Genomic DNA, 22,432 nt, shown 5'->3' with positions numbered 1-22,432 from the left:
GTAATTCCCTGGTCGGAGCCGAGGACCGAGGACGTCGTGTCACATTTTCAAAAGAGGAAGTCACGGCAACAAAACGTCAAAAACAATGTGGAGCGCTGCTGCGGCGTCCTCCAGAGCCAGGGTTCAGCTGGCGGATCTGGCCTATTGGCAAAAAATAAAAAATGAAAACACATACAAGTGCAAATCAAGCCTTTTGGTTTTCCTGGCACTCAGACTGGGGGACGTCGCCAAGGCAAATTAGACGACAGAGATGGAGAGCGTTTCCCAGTGGGGGCACCAAGACACAGGTGCACTGTTAATTAGAGAGAGCGGCATTTCCACATCTGATCCAGAGGTGGAGAAATTTACCTAAAGTTCTGTTATTTTTACTTTTTTTCCACTTTCTGCTACTTTATTTCTCTACAGAAAAACCTATTATATGTTTTAATCTGATTATACTATGAAAAAAGTTTCAGATTTCATGTGAAGATTTTACATCACGCCCTCGTGAGGGGGTCTCTCATCGTATTTTATATGTATATTTCTTACTCGTTCCACTAAAGGAACAGATGGTTTCATTTCAATGATTGTTCGAGGCCAAAGGAGGTAAAGATTATCCAAGACTATAAAAACAAAACAAATACGCAGCTCAGAGTCTAAATTATGGAACCAATTTGTGCGGCACGACAGTGTGTTGTTTCATCTTTCCTGCTGAATTAATCATCTCAGATTTATTTTGTCATCCACACTACAACTCGTTCAGTCCAAACTGAAATACAAACTTTATCTGAAGCAACTTCCACCTCAAACAGACACAACTGTAGGAATTTACTATTTACACTACACATTGACCCATTAATAGAAATGATCAATAACAGCTAATATATAATGATAATAAAGCAACAGGTCCTCTTTTTATTCAGATCTCATTTACTTCAGTGTGTCCTCCACACTTTACATTTTGCACTGCTTAGTTTAACTATGTGTCTATTTCTATTTATTATTTTAATGTATCTTAATTACTCATTATTATTAATGTCATTATCCTGTACACTGCTGGACCTGAGTAATATATTTCATTCCTTCATGATGAATGAAAATAATTAATACTACTAATCAATTACAGAGCGTCCATATTAGCATTTGGCTACAACAGACCTTCATCGGTCGCTATGGTTACTATGGTTACTAATAACAGTCATGGTTTGGTTGGTTTGATTTGATTGGGTTTGGTTTGGTTTGGTTTTAAGATTTTGGGGTTAAAATCAGTCACTTTTCTCATCATCAATCAATCAATCAATCAATCAATCAATCAATCAATCAATCAATCAATCAATCAATCAATCAATCAATCAATCAATCTCTGTTGTCATGGATACAGTAATAACAGGAGGGGTTAACTTTGTGGTAAATACCTGAAATAACAGGAACGACCAACTGCTACTGTCACACAGGGAATCGAACGCCACACTCTCCTGCTTTTTATTTTTAACAACGTCTACATTTCTACCAAGTGTTGTAGTCAAGACCACGTAACCTGAGACCAAGTCCAAGACCATCACTGTATCCAGTCCTAGTCCTCATAATAATCCTGTGTCTTGATATTTACATTATTCCTCCTCATCTAAAAAAGAAAAGATGATTTGATGTAAAATCTAAACCATATTTAATGTAAACAAAGTTTGTATTGAACAGAAGAACACAGCACAGAACCTGCTGAAGTCTCCTCCCACTGGTGACACCAAGTTGTTCAGATGGTTTAACACAAGCAGATACTTTAGTACAACTAGTTGAATTATTTGAAACTTATTGAATTACATCACAGAAACCAAAGTCGGACAGAGACATAGAGACATTTGTGGTTAAAGTCCAGCTCCACTGAGATTGAGACAAGACCAAGACCAAGACCTTGAATATGTGGACTCAAGTTCTACAACACTATTTCTGCCTCAGAGGGATAAAGGTATAATGCAGAGAGTCTCATGAAAACTTCTTCCACCACTGATCTCATCATAAAGTTACAGGTGAGTGAATTAAAACCTCCAGTCACATCCATTAGCGCCGTAACAATAATAATCCCATCACAACACACCAACTGTCGGCTTCTCTCTCACCTTTTCAACTGAATACAAATCAATCAAACGCATCAAGACGAGCCACATTACTCTAGTCAGTGGTCGATTGATTCCTGCGCAGCACTTAAAATACTCTAAATAAATAAACACACACATCATTGCATTACAACTGCTGTTTTTTTGGTGTTTGTTTGCCCACAAAAGATCATGATGATGTTTTTTTGTTTTTTTCCCACAACAGAAACACAACCACCTGCTCCAGCTGTCCAGCTCCATCTGCCTCAGTGTGCAAACTGCAAAACACGGCTCTCTCACCGCTGTGGACGGAAACACGCAGCGGCAGCTTTTCTCTCTCCGCCTCGCGCTAATTAACAGCTCTGAGTTTATGCATTCATTATTGATCACATACTTGACATATATGTGATATTATCTAATGGAGGTGGAGTCTGCAGAGCTGCCGTCTCTGTGAAAACAATGAGACTTCTCTCATGCACACTGGGGTTAGGGTTGGGGAGGAGGCTGCCAGTGTAAATGAAATCAGAAGAATAAAAAGTGTAGCAGTAGAATGAGATATGAGCTGAATAAACAACACAAATTTAGGGAGGTTTGTGGCGATAAACATGCAAAACAAGCTCGGGGAGGGAGGGAGTGTGTGAGTCCTATTAGCAACTGATTTTCTTTTTCATATCTGGCTTCAATGAGAGCTGAGACCCGAGGGAGCTGCAGTGTTTTCGTAGAGTAAACAGGCATGGAGTCACCTCTGGACTCACCCACAACCCCCATCCCCAAAACCGCCCAAATAAAAGCTCCTATTGATTAAAATGTCCCATTAAAGGGATAGTTCACGCAAAATTGAAATTTCACTCATTCATTATCCACTCACCCTCATGTGGACTAAGGGCTGGGAGAAGTTTCAGAGTCCTCCGTGGCTTCTCTGAGTTACAGGGGGTCTCAGCGTAGCAGTGCATATCCATATAACGGTTGCAAATGGATACCACTTTATACACACCAAAAAACATCCAAATACCTTCATGCTGCTCGTATGTAATGTCCGTCTTGTATTGAAGCCCCGAAATGCAAAATTGTCCCGAAAAAAATTAAATAAGTCTATATTTCAAGCTTGTTTTGTAGCGGAAGCTTCTCGAAGCTCCTCTTCTCTGTCCTCTTCCCAGTTTGTCCAAATTTTACGAACTGGGATGAGGAGCTTCTAGAAGCTTCCGCTACAAAACAAGCTTGAAATATAGACTTATTTAATTTTTTTCGGGACAATTTGGCATTTCGGGGCTTCAATACAAGACGGACATTACATACGAGCAGCATGGAGGTATTTGGATGTTTTTTGGTGTGTCTTTTTGTTACGAAGACAGTTGGTATCCATTTGCAACCGTTATATGGACATGCACTGCTACACCGAGACCCCCTGTAACTCAGAGAAGCCACGGAGGACTCTGAAACTTCTCCGAGCCCTTAGTCCACATGAGGGTGAGTAGATAATGAGTGAAATTTCAATTTTGGGTGAACTATCCCTTTAATTCTGTGCTGTGATATACGTTTATTTATCCATGTACCACTGCACTCAAGTCCAAAACTGAGATACTTGTTCTATACTTAACTATTTCTACTTTTTTTTTACTCTTCTGCAGCTCAGCACTTTAGATATAAGTGTTGAACTTGAAATGCATGTCTGAAGTAGGTACAGGAAGCAGATGAGACTTACAATACAATGCTTAAAAGCCTATAAAATATGATCTAATAATAATAAAAGTTGAACCCTTTTCTGGTCTGTGAATACTTTTACCTTTTTAGATGCAGTCGGCTCTCAGACTTTCATGCTTTTAAACTCAGTTGTCATTTCTAATACAAGATTCTTCTTTGTGAAGGAGGAGAAATATACGTATTAGAAAGACTTAATGGTGACAAGCCAAAAGCTTCAGCTGCTTTTTGTGTGTTTACAGTGACAAGAGGTTTGAATATTTTCCTCCTGATAAACACTTCTTCATCACCACTTCTTCATCCTTTCACCCTGAACCAAGGGCAGCGACTGTCTGTGACTCACACGCTGGTTCGTATCACGCTAACTTCAGTAGAAGAAAAGGAGAGATAGAAATAGTGTTGTAGCCAGTCCTCATAATAATTATGTGTCTTGATATTTACATTATTCCTCATCAGCTAAAAAGAAAAGATGATTTGATGTAAAATCTAAACCATATTTAAAGGTACATTGTGTAGGAATTACTCCCACCTAGCGGTGCGGTTGTATATCACAAGCAACTCAATCGTATTTTTCATGCTGCATTCACGTGAAATCGGTTAGATGGCAGACGGACGACAGCCGCTGCACGTAACGGCTTACTAAACAAGCCTCTATGTAAACAAGTGGTCCGTCAGCACGAGGCAAAACAATACACGTGACAATACGTTGTCATGGCGATGTGGTATTGTTTACCTGACCCACGTTTTACCGTCTTTCTCTGGACTTCTGTGACTAAAATGACATCTGGTTTGTTACCGACGGCCGTTTTTCCGACTGCACCTGAATGCAGCATTTAGGTGCAGTCCTCACAGTCCTCACTGCGTTACCGCGGTGACTTTTCACAGACGCCACCTCGACCTGAGCTGACAGCTCCGGTGTCTCCGCTGAGTTTCTGTGGTTTCCTACCGTCACGCTGCCACTGAACGTAAAAACATGGCGACACCACATGGCAGCCAGCACCGAGCTTACCCGCTCCATGTAGATATGAATGATATGAACGGCTAATTCAGAGCTGAAAGGAACACTTCAGTTTGCTGATGGGGGGGATTACTGGTTAATGAAAAACAGAGTTTTGAACCAAATAATCGATTTTCGTGAATAGATAACAGCTAGGAGAACTTACACAATGTCCCTTTAATGTAAACAAAGTCTGTATTGAACAGAAGAACACAGTACAGAACCTGCTGAAGTCTCCTGTCGACACTGGTGACACCAAGTTGTTCAGATTAGTCTGGAGAAAACATCCAGAGTCCAGCTCGACTGAGACCGAGACAAGACCAAGACCTTGGAAATGTGGTCTCAGGACCGGTCTGAACTACTACTGTACAACACTAGGGATTCTTATAAGTTTAGACTTCGACCTACTGCTTTTTGGACATTGAGAACTTGTGTTTGTCGTGTTTGTTATTAAAATCTAAATCTAAATCTAAATCTAAATCAATAATCAGAGATACTGGTGCAGTGCTTCTCAAATCTGAAGTGAAAGAGACAAAAGAAACTCCTAAAAAAAAAAAGTTTTAAATGTTATTTCAGCCTAACCCTAACCCTGCCTTTACAACGAGGTATGACTTGTAAAGATCCACATTTGTGGAATAAGCAATACAGCTAAACGTGTGGGTACCGACCCCATTGTGTTTTTGCATTAGCTACATAGTAATGCTGCTGTCAGAAACCGTCATCACTCTTTATCCTGTTGTGTAAAACTGTGTCACATTTATGCACAAAAAAACATCTTGAGAAAAAGTCCAGCGAGACAAGACCAAGACAAGAAAATGTGGTTTTAAGACCGGTCTTACTACAACACCAGATTGAAATACATAGAAATCAATTAAAGCAGAAGTAAGCGATCCGGTGGTTTTGGCTAACTTCCTGTCAGCCGATGGAGTTAGCAGTCCCCGCCCTCATCCCTACGTCACCACATTCACGCGCATCCCTTGGTTGCACACACAGAGAGGACCGCCCCTTTATGCCGTTCTCTCTCCTCATTGGATAAAGGTTGTAGGATACAAGGAAAGTTTTCTCCTCGGCTTACAGCAGAGTGACTGACAGACTTGTGTTTCAGGCCAAACACTCTAGTATATAAGTAAAGTTTTTAATTGTCATTTCGACCATGCCATAATTCAATAAAGGCATTTTAGAGTTAAGAGAGTGCCTTGGAATTTTTCTTTTGTCTTCCTACATCCTCGATCCCTTTCCAATGAGCACCTCTGTTTTAAACAACAAGTCCACGAAGCACTCCTTTTTTTGAACATTTTTTGACTCTATATAAGTGATTGCTGTCAGAAGATATAACTATTTAACACAAATATTCCGCGTACTTCTGCTTTAAGCAAACAGCTGCTAATGCTAAATCTATTCTGTCTACTGAGCAGGATCTGAGTGTTGTCCTCCTCCACCACTGCTGAAATATCACTTTCTATCTCGGTGTTAAAGGACCAAAGTGGGACAGGTGTGGGGGAAGAAAAAAAAAAAAAAAATCAGAGTCTCCTTTATTCTACAAACGTCTGAAATCTTCCATAAGGATCTCAGCAGAACGACCCGTGGCCTTAGGTTTCCTGCAGGCTGTCATCGCTCGGCTGCTGCTGCTGCTGCTGCTGCTGCTCCTGACACAACCGTCCTAAAGTTTCCAGGTCAGGGAGGAGCGACAAACTCCGACTGCCAGTGTCGCTTAGATCCCCTGATCCATATTTGATGAACGTGTGAACTCTAATTATGTTGCCAGTCTGCACATTCCCCCTGATTCTGTTTAGCAGCTCGCCACCACCACCACATCTGTATCACTTCACAGCGTCTGGGGAGGAGGAGGAGGAGCCGAGCCGGGAAGAGGAGGACGAGGGGAAAGGGAAGGGAAGCTTGTGGAAGTCTCTCTCCCCTGGCTTTCTTTGGCTCTTGAAATATACAAGCCACATACACTCAGTTAATCAAAAGTGAAAACGCCATTAGATGAGAAATAGAATATGTTCCACTTCACAATAGCTCTAGTCTGCAGCTGCAGGGCAAGTTGTGGGTCGGTGACATACTGCCCCCTGCAGACGCACAGGAGGAATGACGGCTTTATACACCAGCCACGGTGAAGCCCTGAGTGTGTTACTTTGAATTTAAAAAAAAAAAAAAAAAAGAGCAAAACAGCAGCGTTTATAGACCCGACGACACTGAAGAGCTGTCGGGGCAGCTTCCTTTTAATTGGGCTGTTAAAGTGTAAGTCAAGAAACCACACAGACACCGGCTCCTCTCTCTCTCTCTCTCTCTCTGTCTCTGTCTCTGTGCAGTGCTTCCCTCTGGTGGTGGTGGTGGTGGTGAAAAGAGTGAGTTTCATTTCACACCACAGTTTTTTTCTAATCCAAGTCACTGAAGATGCAGTGACCTTTATTTGACTTAATCTAAAGCAGGGATTCCCAAACCGTGGCGCGTGTCCCCCCCCTGTGGTGCACAAGCTGCTGCTAATGGTGACGCTATGGTGTTATATTTAACTTATAATTAGGGTTAGGGATAACTCATTCACTGTTTCAAATGGGGTTTTCACAGTGTAATAGTAAAAAAAATTCAAGAAAATCATTTGTAAACCTGAATTATAGATATTTTAATCAATCGTTTTGATAAAAAATAAATAAATAAACATACGTATATACCAAAAATGCAGTTGATAAATTGACCATGTATCAGATAGGTCAGAAAGTGGAAGCGGTTTCATGGCCTAAAAAGTTTGGGAACTACTCATCTATATATATTTCTGTGGATGTCATCTTGGATGGTGGAGGAAATTAGCATAGCATTTTTTCTGGCCTTTTTTTAAAAAATCTATTTAATCAGTTGAATATTATTCTGTTGATGATTTTGATGTTGATGTTGTTATTGGTTTGCATACATTTATGTTTTTTTTCTGGTCATTTACTTAAAAAGTCACTGAGGACGATCTATCTATATCTATTTCTATATCTATATCTATATCTATATCTATCTATCTATCTATCTATCTATCTATCTATCTATCTATCTATCTATCTATCTATCTATCTATCTATCTATCTATCTATCTATCTATCTTTGCATGTTGACCCTGGTCTAGTCTGTTTTATGTACACTACCTGGATTGGGGCAAATAACAGTTTTATCATAATATAATGAACCCTGATCTGATGGATGTTGAACAATTGTATCACTGCCTCTATTCATTTGAAAATGAAAACAACCAATTTGATCCTAAAAAGTTGAAATTCATCTGTTGCATTGGACAAAACAACTTCACCACAGCCTTTGTTGTTGTCGTTGTTGTTGTTGAGCTACTCACTGAAGTTGTGTGCGATCTTCTGGTTGAGCAGGATTTCCTGGACGTTGTTGCTCTGCTCCGTCGTTCCAAACATCCCCACATCCCGAACGGCAAATTGCTCGAATAAGCGCGACGTGTCGATCTCAATCCTCCCGGCGCTTTCTTGTTTCCAAAATGATTTTGCAATCTGCAGAGAAACACAAATTAATTCAGTGCCGAGGCGGCGACTACGTTTTACTGGGAAATCAATGTTAATATTAGAAAGGGAGCAGTCGACTGAAGAAGCGACAGACAAAAACAAAGACTAATTCCCAACAACGATGCAATACAGAGGAATAATGAAGAGAAACTGAGCTGAAACTGACCTTTCAGTGTGTTTGCCAAAATAGTAAAAGACGGCATTTAAATATGAGTAATTCACACCAGTGACGCCGTTTGTTAAGTTTTACACTTAACTGTGAAAATATGCTAATTTAGAGTCTTCTAATCAATAAAAGTTTGAACTAGTGTTACCTTTTCTGAGCCGACCGTGTCCCAGTGGAAAGCCTTGGTGCGGATTTTTCTCAACTTTGTCTTGGGTTTACAGGGTAAAGGTGGAGCCACTGGGATGAACGGGCGCTGAGGAGGCACTGGGACGGAGGAGGAGGAGGAGGAGGGTGAGGTGGGTGAGGATATGGGAGAAGTTGGAGACGGGACAGGAGGCAAAGCGTCTCGTCCCCTAACTTGAGTATCCGCCGTCTTGCAGCTGCGAGGTGCAGGAACAGGAACAGGCTTTGAATAATCAGCAGGGGGATAAACGTGACTTGTGGTTTGAGTATTTACATAATCAACCGGAGGATAAATGGTGGAGCCGTCGCCGCTAAATCCACCGCTTGACTCCAGATCTGTACCGGTGTCCTCGGCATCTTCTGCGTCTTCGGCGTCTTCTGCGTCTTCGGCTATGCTTACACTGTGTAGACTTTCTGCAAATAAGAATTTGCCCCCCTTGGACTTCCTCTTCCAGTCCGAACACAGCCGGTGAACGGCCGCCACCCAGCTGTCTCGCTCCTTCTGAACGGCTCCGGGTTGATCTGATGCAGGAACCTTGAATCTGCAATGAAATCACCTCTTTAATACAAGCAGAGAGAGATCTGTCTGGCAATAAACACTTCACATCTACAGCTCTGGGGTAAATCAATCAATCAATCAGCTTCTCTACATGTATGGCAGCCATTCGGTTCCAGTGTCTATTGAATTTCAACAGAAGCACAGCTCACTCTATTTAAAAGAATAGTTCACCCAAAATTGAAATTTCACTCATTATCTACTCACCCTCATGTGGACTAAGGGCTGGGAGAAGTTTCAGAGTCCGCCGTGGCTTCTCTGAGTTACAGGGGGTCTCGGCGTAGCAGTGCATGTCCATATAACGGTTGCAAATGGATACCAACTGTCTTCGTAACAAAAAGACACACCAAAAAACATCCAAATACCTCCATGCTGCTCGTATGTAATGTCCGTCTTGTATTGAAGCCCCGAAATGCGAAATTGTTCGCGTCAGTAATCACACTGACGCCGGCGCAAATCTCGCGAGATTTGGACGGACCAGGAAGAGGAGCTTCCGCTACAAACAAGCTTGAAATATAGATTCATTAAATTTTTTTCGGAACAATTTCTCATGTTGGGGCTTCAATACAAGACGGACATTACATACGAGCAGCTAGGAGGTTGGTATCCATTTGCAACCGTTATATGGACATGCACTGCTACGCCGAGACCCCCTGTAACTCAGAGAAGCCACGGAGGACTCTGAAACTTCTCCCAGCCCTTAGTCCACATGAGGGTGAGTAGATAATGAGTGAAATTTCAATTTTGAGTGAACTATCCCTTTAATGAAGCACCGATCACCTGAACTAGTAAATCATATTTAATGAAGATTATAAAAATCACAATATTGGGTTCATTCCGCCAATGTTGATTTCTGAACTCTTCCCAAGTTAAAACATGATCTAATGTTGTTTTAAAATGAATATGAACGTGTTTTTTTTGCATTATTATTATTATTCAAGATCTGGAAACACTAGAACTTTTTTGTCATTTTGACCAGTTGTCATTTAATAGATGCTCTAAATGACAATATTTTTATTTCAAATTTGGGAGAAATGTTGTCAGGAGTTAATAGAATAAAACAAAAGTGTTCATATTCACACATACCTATAAATAGTAAAAAAAAAATAAAAAAAAAGAACAGAGAACCTTATCGTTGTTTTAGAGAGCTGCCTGTATATTCATGACTTAAACACTTCGACAAGGCTGCATCACAACTGCTACAATTAAAATGAATGCACTGTAACACACACTGCTGCAGGGCTGTAAATGAACGTGAGAAGAAACACGGCTGATGTGACGGACCGAATTCATTAACCCCCCTCGCATCCCTGCCCCCCCTTTCTGTTATGGTGATAAGACCCCACACTCACTGGTACTTGTTCTTGTGTGTGATGAGGGTGAAGGCGTCCGGGCTGGGGGGTTTCTGCACGCTGGTGTCACCGTCCGACAGGTGGATCACAATGGACAACGGCGCGTTGCTGCTGGCCGCCATCTCGCCGTTGGTGGAGGCGGCTCGACTCCTGAAGGGGGTCAGAGTCAGCTGGCCGGGGTGAAGCTGCACCTCGTATCTGGAGTAAAACACACAGTATGTTTGTTGTTGTGTTACTTTGTTATAGTTAGGGATGTCACGATTATAAAATGTCTTGGTATGATTATTGTCAGAGAAATAATCACGGTGTTACGATTATCACGATTATTATTATGCACTAATTAATTTCACAACACTATGAATGTGTAAAATCAAATGTAGTCAAAATATAACTACATTACACATTGTTTACACAAAATATCTCAAGTATCTATTAATATATGACCAATTATTAATCCCAGAGGGGAAGTGTTTGAAATACAGGACATAAATTGTCATCTATACCAAATGTTTATGTTTATTTTAATAGTTTTTTGTTTTGTTTTTGTTTTTGTTTTAATTACAAATGACACGCTAACATTTAAATTCCTACCAATTCAATGTTACGTATATTAAATGGACCAGTATCTGTACCTTTATTTTGGCGCACACATTTCATTTTTTTGTGAAAGTAACGGTATTTAGGAATCTTTACGATTAATTAATTGTGGCGTTTAATACCACGATTAATTGTGAAAACGTAAGTAATCGTGACATTCCTAGTCATAGTCCACCATTAATGCAGTGAAGGTGCTTGAAACCCCCCCCCCCATACATTTTAATGCCTCCTCTGCTGCTGCTGCACATTCACCATAACAAAGAGATTAACAAAAACACTTACTAGACACTTTCACCTATTTGCTTCCACTGACATAAAGCAGTCTGGATGTTGACCGTCATAATCGTCTTCATTAAAAATACATGAGTGTTGGATCAGAATTAATGCCTCTAGTCACAGATCTGCACAAAAAGCTGATCATTAATCATTAATGCTGCCCCCCCCCCAAACCCCTCCCACCTTGTTCAATGCACCAGTGTGCAAGTGTTCACCCAAATAAATCAACACGTCTGGCATGAGGAACTTTTAGGAAGCGTGTGCAACCAAAGGAATGAGTGAACTGAGCCGCAGCTGCTTGTTGCACCTGTGGCCACAAGGAGGGGGGCAAGAGCGCCTGAAATGCCCCATAGGCTACATATACAGTGCCATGCAAAGGTTTGCCCCCCCTGCATAGTTAGTAGCTAGTAGCCCCCCCCCACCCCCACCTCTGATACCTTGGTCAAAGTTCTCTGAGAGCTCAAGTCTCCTGGGTTTCCCATTCTTTTGCAGGCTGCTGCTTTGTTTCCCTTTTTCACTCTGAAACTGTAGAAAACTAAAATAATACACTGATATTGATTAAAATATTGAATTAAAGAGTGTTTCATGTTTAACTTTATGTTTTTTGGAGATCATTTCATCTTCCACTTGATGAACTGTTTTAACATTAACAGACATTTTAGACCAGGGGGGGACAAACTTTTGCATGACACTATGTACATAATTATATATATACATACTATACGATAGAATTTGTACTTTTTGTGACATCCAAGAGGTGGAGAATGAAATGCATTTTGTGTTATATACTGTCTTAGTAAGGTAGATCCAAATAAGGAATGTGTGTGGTTGGACGATGCTGAGAAGCTAAAACATCTTTTTCAGTTGAAAATGTATTTGCATTTTCTTTATTTCTTGAAAAGTCCTGGGCAATGAGACGAAGAGCGACTTACAGATGAGAACTGAAAGTCATCTGGAGTTGTTAATTTATGTGTCGCACTTGTGTGGCGGGTAATACCAACAGGAAGGACTGTCTAGTTTTTGATTTGTCAGTAAATGTGTCTTGTAGTCTCATAGTAGCGGCAAGACACAAAGATAAATATTCATTCATTCATTCATTCATACTGTATAGGCCTATATGGTTCTACAATACAGGCCTATACAATGGCTGCCTAAAATGATTGGTATTAGCCCTGGGCTGGCATATTGGTATTGGGACTGAGTGACAGGATCCCTAGAAATTATAGTTTTTTAATCTCTGTCCATTCAGTTCAGACTGGAGACACTGCGGTTCGGTCAAAAAGTCAGAAACTCAGCCAGCACCTCTACAGCTCACTGATTAACACCTTGTGGGTGGACAGAGTGTATAAGGAAAGCAACAAATAAAACCTCCTTCCGACATCGTCTCTCCACCTCTTCCCTTGACTAGTCTGTGTTTGAACAGTGTCGCTGCCTTCACTGCTTCACGGCTCTATAAAGGACACAACCTTTGTCCCCGGCGCTGTTCAGCTCCTCAAAGTGCCTCCATCCCCTCTGCTCACCCTGCTCACCCTCCTCCCCCCTCCTCCCCCGACACTGACCGGGGTCGTGCACAGACCGGTCTGCAGCGCTGATTGCATCATTAGCAGTAAATGTGTTGAAAAGGCCCACGATGCCCTTCATCCTGTTTATGGTCAAAGACGTTATCAGGAAGGTAAAAAGGACGGATCTCTGGATGTAGGTCGGGTTTAAGTGACGTTATGATGTTATTTACTTCTTTGTGTATTCAGTTAATTACTTAGATTAATTAATTTGACAGAAAAAAAGTCTGTTGAATTGAATTATGATGCATTTTAAAGGGACAACGGGGAGTTTTCTCCGTCGGCAGAACGAAAAATTCCGCAACAATAAAAAAGTCTCATATTAAAGTAGATGAATCTACGTTACCCACACTTGTTAATGGGCCCATTTTCGATAAATATATCGTTTTGTCTCTATCGTTATTTTGTTATTATTAGTGGTGGTGGAAATGCTGGGCGAGCCGACCAGCGTTTCCTTACTTTCAGTTTCGTGGCGAGTCATGAGAATAACGCCACCGAATCGCCGTTTATGGTCGGAACTACGACGGTATGTGATCATCTTCGAACCTCTGACTTAAATTCTTGATGAATGAAAACATGAGTCTGTCTTGCGCCGGTCAAAGAATTTCACGGTGCGCGCGGAGGCTCATAAATGTAGTGTGAAAACACTTCGCTTTTCCAAAGCTCCTCGTTGTCCCTTTAAACAAGAATTAATGCTTTTAGATTTTTTTTTTTACAAGTTTGCAAGTAAGTTTTAATCAAATTTGGAAACAACATATGTCCAATTTATGACAACTGTGTGCATCATGAACATGCAACCGTGTTGTGTAGCTGTTTTATCATAAGGAAACAACCGTACTTGACCCATTTGAATGACGCCAGGCCTCCTCTGTGTAGTAACAACACTCCCTCCCGAAGGCTCTTCGGTGACTGAGGCTGATGATGACGAGTTTCTTCATCTCCCTCCTCAGTATCACTGTAGATGTTCCCATAAATGATTTGGTTCACAAGCTGCATTATCTGTTCATCGAAAGAAAAAAGAAAAAAAGACAATAAAGAAGAATAAGAAAAGGGCTGTTTTTGAACATACTGGTTTACTTTTAGAGTTTATTTGTGTTTCTATTCACCTTGTGTTTGTCCTCCAGTGACGTGGCCTCCAGCTCATAGTCGTGGTGTCCTTTGAAGGAGATGAAGAACCTGGACCCGACGCCGTCGTCGCAGCTCTTGACCATGGTGAAGGGGAGTTGCCGGTTGACGATGCCTTTCTCTATGCTGCACAGCATTTTGGTCTTGAAGTTAATCTGCACCGTCATGACAAACAGTGTTTTTGATTAATACATTATTATAAGGACAGGCAGGTCGGTGATTGTCAGTTCATTAGGTGCTGATTTATCAGTGATTACAGGTTGTTTTGTTTCCCACAGAAATAACTATGATAAATGTTCAAATGAAGAAATAAAGAAACATACTTTACAGTGGGATTCGACATAAACAGTTTCATATATCCAGAGGATGTATAAGGTCAATGATGTGATGCAACCCAGTGTCAAGTGGTGTAACTGGTATTTTTTCATAAATATCTGACTATATACAGAAAAAAGAAATCTGACTCAGATGTGGAATAAATGTAATTCACTTTTACAATGCAACACTATGTTTATTGTCAGATTTTACATAATTTGTCACATTATTTAGGAGGGGGGAAAGCTTTTTTTTTTAAGTCCTGCCAGTGTTGCTAAAATGCATTAAATTTTAAATATAGAAATACAGCAACAACAAAAAAAACACTTTAAGTGGATCAAATATTTAATGTTTAATGTTTAATTATCATCATGACCTATAACTAAGTGCACAGACCTGTAGTAGCACCCTGAGCAGGTCTGTTCACTTAGTTATAGGTCACATACCAAACACACCTGCACTCAGGTACAGTATAGTATAGTACAGTATAAATGTCCTACCTACACTCAACTGTCAGTCGGTTGCCGTAACAATTTAAGGGGTTACCATGACAGGTCCCAGACAGAGGCTGTCAAAAAAAGAAAAGTAGCCTATGTGTGCCGCATGGTCTCACATTTGGGCTTATTGTGACAAAACGGTAGCTGCTATCAGAAAAAGAAGCAGACAGTGAGCGGGCAGAGACCTTCCTGAACACGTTGATGTGTTTCTGGGGTTTCTAGAGTAAATATCTTGGCCATTTCTGTGAGGAAATGTTCTACTTTGTATGCAGTCCTGCATTTGAAGGATGAAAGCAATGGTATTACTGTAACAAAACCTGCAATATGTGTATATGTATATTTTCAACCATGGATGGATGGATGGATGGATGGATGGATGGATGGATGGATGGATGGATGGATGGATGGATGGATGGATGGATGGATAGATAGATAGATAGATAGATAGATAGATAGATAGATAGATAGATAGATAGATAGATAGATAGATAGATAGATAGATAGATAGATAGATAGATAGATAGATAGATAGACAAGTTTGTCTACAACTGTGGAAAAAATCACGTGTGTAAGTGTAATCTGTGGCCAGGAGCAGTAGGTAAAGACAGAAACTTCAATTTCAGACGTTCCCCCCAAACTCTAGCCGATGATGTCACACTTCCTCCATGCTACGTGTAAATACGACGAAGGCCTACACCGAGAACAGGAAGTACGGATTAAGATGCAGTAATTAAAAAGCATCATCATATTTTCATCGACCGACCGTGCTGTTTGGTAGTCGAGGAGGCTGAAACGATGACTATGTCCTTTGGTCCAAAACGTCCATTTTGACGTCTGCGTTGGGAACATTTGTGTGTCTCGAGACGTCGTCAGGTAAGCTAACCTTATTAAATGTTATACAAATAAAATGAAAATTTAAAAAAAATAAGAAGAAGAAGAAAGGAAAGAGATAACGTGTAGCTATGTGTGCCTTGGCAGAGATGGGGACTCGAGTTTGCGACTCGAACTCCAGTCGCACTTAAGTCGCACCCACAGAGACTTCAGACTTGACTTGGACTCGTGCCCTAAAGACTTGAGACTCGTGAACAATCATTATTTTTTTTGGCTCGTGCCTCCCTCCTGACAGGACGACCGACGATCTTTTTCCTTTTTTTTTTGCCGTTAACACACCACTAGCGGAGCAGCGCCACATGGCCGGTAACGTTATTCAGATGGAGGTTAGATCTTCATATTGAACTCCTACAGAGTGCAGCCAAACACCAGTGTCTAAAGAGAGAGGAAGCAGAGCTCCTCTGACAGCGCAGTCAGCTGCGGGTGAGTGACAGGTGACTGTGAACTGGCTTTTTTTTTTTTTTTTTAATAGCGGCACCGTCCGTAGCCTACATGTGAGGTAGGCTAGATGTCCGTTTGTTGTCAGACCTTCCTTCACGGGGACTAGCTGCTGCATAACTGGCACATATCAGGCTACTGTAGGCAAAGATATTCAATAAATGGAAAGATACTCCATCAGCGGCTGCTCCAATGATATGAAATGGTATACACTTCCTGTCTCTCTAAGTGGGCGTGGCCAACCGTCACCCCACCTCGTCTGTGAACGTGTGTGTGGATTTATACAATTTTTAGGTAGATGAAAGTGAGATATTTATATTTTCTTATGATAACATTAAATATTTACACTACTAACAGTAATATTTAGCATGCCAAAAATAATTTAAATCATTTTCACGGGAGTTCGCGGCCGTTTGTTTGACGTTGCCTAGGAGATCTGTGCCAAATCTCGCGAGAGTGTGTCGTAGAGACAGAGACAGGTCTTGAACAAAGTGGATTTTCTCCGGATCTCTCCGTCTGAAAATTACCATTTTGGTGTCAAACTGTTCAGAAGAGATGTGGCTTGTGAAAAATGAGTCCAAAATTTGCTTCAGTGACCGTGGGGAGAAAGGCCCGATCATAATCGGTGTTCACATTAAATTGTCCCATAGGAATCAATACACTCCAAACTGCCTCTGGTCTCTCTAAAGGGGCGTGGCCGTGCAGAAGCCCACGTGACATGCATACAGGAAGCTGACTCGTCATGAAAGGTCTTGGTTTATAAACCGTCTTTGCTGTAGGCTAAATCCTCCTGTTTATTTATGTTTTTGCTGCGCAATATGACTGAAGGCCCGTATGGAAGTCTGGATGTGTCGACAGACACGCCCCCATGAGTTGACGGAGCTAATTAAAAAAAATAAATAAATTATAACAACCAGTTCTTCTCTCAGAAACATGCGGTTCCAGAAAGGTTTTGCTGCACATAAAGATGTGAGCTATACCATCCACATCTAATGACCTATAATTAACAGCCTAAATCATTTTCCATGTTGTTCATCTGGGTTTTCTGAATTCAACAAAGCAAAAAAAAGAGAAAAGGCCAGTGCAGAGGGGCAGAGCAGCCTTGATTCTTTCTTGACTCAGGACAGTTTCCTTTAAAGGAAAGCTTTCATTGTGTGTTTTCTTCATATTGCATTGCAATATCCTGTTTAAAGTGATCATATAATAAACAACTAATCAATACTGTATGCTAATAGATAAAGGAGTGATAATAACCTACAGTAAATGCTTTGAATCTCTTAGATATAGCTGTGCAGTATCCTTAGTAGACCGGATAGCAGCAGATGATAGAAGGGTCATTACAACCAGAAGAGACAGGAGACTTTTATTTTTTAGAGATTTGAGACTTGACTTGGACTCGTGACCAAAGACTTGAGACTTGATGAAGTCTCACCCCTCAAAGACTTGAGACTTGACTCGGACTCGTGACCAAAGACTTGAGACTTGACTTGGACTTGCAAAAAAAGACTTGTGAACATCTCTGTGCCTTGGTTTTCAACATCCTCAGGCATTTGGACACGGAGCTTCAGGATGTTGGTGACTCTGTTTAGCTGTTTGGCAACATGTCCGGTAGGTGTGTGCAGTGTTGATTTACCGGTAGTATTTGGAACAGTCCATTTGAACAGAGGTGGGGGGGGGGGGGGTTCGCGGGTAATTTCAAGTACTAACGGTGATGGAAATTTACCACAAAACTACAGGTGTTACTAATGTCACCTTAAAATAATAATAGGCTATCGTGATTTGGATGTTTTTTTTCTTTAGGTACATTTTGTGTCAGCCATGGGAAGAAAGAAAATCATCTATATGTCCTGTATGGTTCCCCTCCTGGAAACTGATTTAATGGTATCACCCATATTTAAACAGCTGAAGAGGCATTATTTTCTGTCATCCTAAGACCAACAAAATGGCCATCCAAACAGACATTTTGGACCAAACAGCACTCCAAATGGTAAGACCCAATCTGTGATCAACCACAGACACCTACATCATCATTTCCAAAGGTTTGTTTTTTGCTCATTCTTAACGACTTTTTATATTGAAGTAGCCTATGTCGTTTCCAAAAGGACTGGTGGGTGGTAGGTGAAAATATATAGAGAGAAGCACTTTTAAAACTAAAATTGTAGGCAGTTGTTGTGGACGTGGTATAGGCTTCACTTTACTATAGCCTACTATTTGTCCCTTCTTTTTTATACAGTCTATGGTAGTGTCTTAACTCACCTGAAGAACCCTCTTATGCCACATGTAGCGACCGTGTTTATGAACACTGAAGTTGTACTGTGATGGCTGATCCTCCTGCTCCCCCTAAAAAAACCAAACACAAATGCCATGTATCAACAAGTGGTTAAAAAAAACAACCAAAAAACAACTTCTGATAAACAACAGGGTAATTTCAAGGAAATCATTTTTTGCCCTTTCACTGCTTCCTGTTAAGACGTAGAACAAAACCTTCATTCATTCCTTCATGATGATACCACTGGGCAAATCAGAGTGGCCGGCATGTGACAGTCATTTTTAAACTAACCCAACAGGCTGAGCAGCTTATTAACATGGCAACACAATGGGGCATATAGCTAGTATGTGGGAAATTGGTCATTTTGAAAGCCATTGCCTCCTCCGGTTTCAGTTTCTAAGGAGTTATTGTTTCTAAATTGCGACTTCATCCCACGGACGCAAAGAAAGTTATTAATAATCAATTAGTCATCAATGACAATAGTCATTTTTAGGAAGTCCTGTTGTTAAAACCTGCAACTTTTGGACCAATGAAACAAGCTTGAAATAAAATAGCTATTTTAAAGTTGATATGGTGCAGTTTTTTTTAGCATAAGTTGCCCATTTATGGTATTTTCTGACCATTTTCTATTTTTATTTTTTTGGTACTGGGTTGTTAGCATGGAGTGATTTGTTAATCTTACTTTTTTGGCAGCTTTTTATTGCAGCTAAAAAAAAAAAAAGACAAAGTTGTCATGTGGGTCATTGTTATATGAAATATTGATCGTAACCACTTTTAGCAAGCAACACTTTATCCATCACCTCGCTGGTTCCCTGACAGCCAAGCCTAATGTGCTATTGCACCATATTTCTGCTTGTGTACACATTCAACAAAGAGCTGATGTGTTAATTAGTAACTCGTATGAGTGTTGTATGGATCTCAGGCGGAGGCTTCAGCTATCAGACTCCTCTCCTGTTGGATCAGCTCCTAGTTTGGGTTCAGGTGGCAGATTTAGAAGCTTCAAACTCTCGTCTTGGATAAAGCTCATTGGCTCTGAACCATCCCTTCATTATGCTGCTGTAGGCCACAGGCTGCTGGGGGAAAACCATGCTGCCACCATCCCCTAAGTGCCTTTAGATAATGTATGTTATAATTTGGTGATATAATACTGAATTGAAATAGGACCATTATATTACTACTGGATAATCTCCTTTAAAGGGACAACGAGGAGTTTCTCCATCGGCAGAACAAAAAATTCCACGAGAATAAAAAAGTCTCATATTAAAGGGATAGTTCACCCTAGAATGATATTTCGCTCATTATCTACTCACCCTCATGTTGACTAAGGGCTGGAAGAAGTGTCAGAGTCCTCCGTCCCTTCTCTGAGTTACAGGGGGTCTCGGCATAGCAGTGCATGTCCATATAACGGTTGTAAAGGGACACCGGAGCTCTTCGTAAAAAAACACACACAAAAAAACATCCAAATACCTCCATGATGCTCGTATGTAATGTCCGTCTTGTGCTGAAGCCCCAAATTGCGTAATTGTCCCGAAAAAAATTAAATAAGTCTATATTTTAAGCTTGTTTGTAGCGGAAGCTTCTCGAAGCTCCTCTTCCTGGTCCGTCCAAATCTCGCGTGATTCGCAGTAACCGCACTGACGCATGCTGACGCCGGCGCAAATCACGCGAGATTTGGACGGACCAGGAAGAGGAGCTTCGAGAAGCTTCCGCTACAAACAAGCTTAAAATATAGACTTATTTAATTTTTTTCGGGACAATTACGCAATTTGGGGCTTCAGCACAAGACGGACATTACATACGAGCATCATGGAGGTATTTGGATGTTTTTTTGTGTGTGTTTTTTTACGAAGAGCTCCGGTGTCCCTTTGCAACCGTTATATGGACATGCACTGCTATGCCGAGACCCCCTGTAACTCAGAGAAGCCACGGAGGAATCTGAAACTTCTTCCAGCCCTTAGTCAACATGAGGGTGAGTAGATAATGAGCGAAATATCATTCTAGGGTGAACTATCCCTTTAATGTGGATGAATCTACGTTACGCACACTTGTTAATGGGCCCATTTTCGATAAATATATCGTTTTGTCTCTATCGTTATTTTGTTATTATTAGTGGTGGCGGAAATGCTGATCGAGCCGACCAGCGTTTCCTTACTTTCGGTTTCACGGACGCTGCCCGGCGATTCATGAGAGTAACGCCGCCGAATCGCCGTTTAAGGTCGGAACTACGACGGTATCTGAACCTCTTTGAACCTCTGACTTTAATTCTTGATGAATGAAAACATGAGTCCGTCTTGCGCCGGTCAAAGAATTTCACGGTGTGCGCGCTCATAAATGTAGTGTGAAAACGCTTTGCTTTTCCAAAACTCGTTGTCCCTTTAAAAAATAAAATGAAACATAAATATAAAACATAATATAAACAGCTCATAACTCTATCAACATGATCAATACTGTCTCCAGACTCAGACATCAACTTTGGGACAACAGATAAAATATCCAGGAAACTTTAAAGGTTGAAGTGTCGGTACCTCTTCAGCCAGACTCGGCTGTTTGAGCAGCTGGTCCTGGTCCTTCCGAGCCAGGTACAGAGCGTCGTCGATGGACAGTTCTCCGCTCTTCACCTTGTTCATGATGCTCAGCTGCATCTCGTTGCTCAGCTGAAATCACAACAAGCCGGACTGAGCATCGACTTAAACTTAAGCCTCTGGTTGCATTTTCTCAGTATCATCATTTGAGACTTCACTCCGTGTATGTACACGTATGTGAAGAGTTTTGGTTCATTTCTCCCCAAACAAGTGATAAAACATTACAAATATTTAATAGATGATCACTATGAAAACTTTGGTTTTCTTCCTCATACTGTATTTTGCATAACAAGACTTGCTGAGAAACTGAGAACAGATTTCCTCAACAGATGTGTGTGTCACTCTCAGCCCAGCTGAAAGAGGAACCAAAGCAGCATGAACAAAGATCAACATCTGTATCTGTTACAGGAACACATGCCTTCCTTAAATCAGTCACTGTCACATTTCTGAGCGAGTAGTAAATGCTCCTGTTGTGGGAAACCACAAAGAGCAGGCAACTCAAGAAGAATTGAGGAAGTAAAAAATGCTCGAGAGACTCCCATAAAGTGCACAGAAACTTTTTCTCTTTTCTTGCTTGACAGACCTGATGCTAATGAAAGTGAGAGAGCTGTTTTCTCTGGAAACTAAGGGTACCAAAAGCTGTTGTTATTTAGTGACTCATCTGCAGATGCATTGATTTTACGCTCTCATAAACAGGCTAAATTAGTGTCTGACACTTGCGGTTAAAAAAAAAACTTACTGCCTGATGCCGGCTTCCTCTGCCTGAGCACATAAACTGGAGTCTTACCTTCGGTAAGTCCTCAGAGGGTTTATCCATCCTGGATAGATTGTCTTTCTTCTTGGTTCCTAAATTTGGCATCGTTTTTTCTTTTTAATATGTCTCACAAAAATCCATGCAACCGCTCAGACAATGAATCTGTTCCTCTGTTGTTGTTGTTGTGGCAGAGATGCAAATGATAATTGGGTTTTTAGTGAGACAAATCTTGAGCAGAGAATTGCTCTTCTGAGCGGAGAGAGGGAACATTGCTTGGATTTGTTGTCACTTTCTACACCTCCCACTTTGAGCTCAGGTTGCACCAAGGTAAAGACCAGTCAGGTTTCTGCAGCCACACCCACAGCAGCTCAGCGCCCTGCACCACGCTCTCACCTAGTTCACATGTCTGCACTTGTAAGACAATGTGCATTCACTGTAGGAAGCCTGTGGCCCCTTCACAGTCCCTAGAATAACTCAGGGCAATACAAAAAACAATCTATATGTCTCATTTAAAGACTTTTCCCCAGTAGTTTTACAAAAACTTTACCCTCAATCAGAATGTAATTGTCTTTAACAACAACAGGAACAACAGCACTGCC

The 22,432-nt window shown here is 41.0% G+C and overlaps 1 protein-coding gene across 1 annotated transcript in view; it reads right to left on the bottom strand.

Moving 5' to 3' along the window:
* The window catches only part of LOC146985154 (uncharacterized), a 58,225-nt gene extending 36,251 nt beyond the window's left edge, over positions 1 to 21,974 (bottom strand). The window contains exons 1-8 of the mRNA XM_085782906.1: positions 21,867 to 21,974; positions 21,023 to 21,151; positions 18,485 to 18,559; positions 14,069 to 14,242; positions 13,801 to 13,961; positions 10,531 to 10,728; positions 8,588 to 9,164; positions 8,096 to 8,261 (exon numbers count right to left, since the gene is read on the bottom strand). Of these exons, the coding sequence (XP_085639032.1) occupies positions 8,096 to 8,261; positions 8,588 to 9,164; positions 10,531 to 10,728; positions 13,801 to 13,961; positions 14,069 to 14,242; positions 18,485 to 18,559; positions 21,023 to 21,151; positions 21,867 to 21,938 (1,552 nt within the window). The 5' untranslated portion in view covers positions 21,939 to 21,974. The remainder of the gene's footprint in view (positions 1 to 8,095; positions 8,262 to 8,587; positions 9,165 to 10,530; positions 10,729 to 13,800; positions 13,962 to 14,068; positions 14,243 to 18,484; positions 18,560 to 21,022; positions 21,152 to 21,866) is intronic.
* Between the last annotated feature and the right edge of the window lie 458 nt (positions 21,975 to 22,432).

This window comes from Trachurus japonicus, chromosome 7, assembly GCF_045865225.1.
Source record: "Trachurus japonicus isolate A0001 chromosome 7, Traja_1.0".
In the NCBI taxonomy this organism is placed as follows: Eukaryota; Metazoa; Chordata; class Actinopteri; order Carangiformes; family Carangidae; genus Trachurus; species Trachurus japonicus.
Note: the sequence above shows the minus strand (reverse complement) of the source record. Positions and strands in the feature narration are given on the sequence as shown.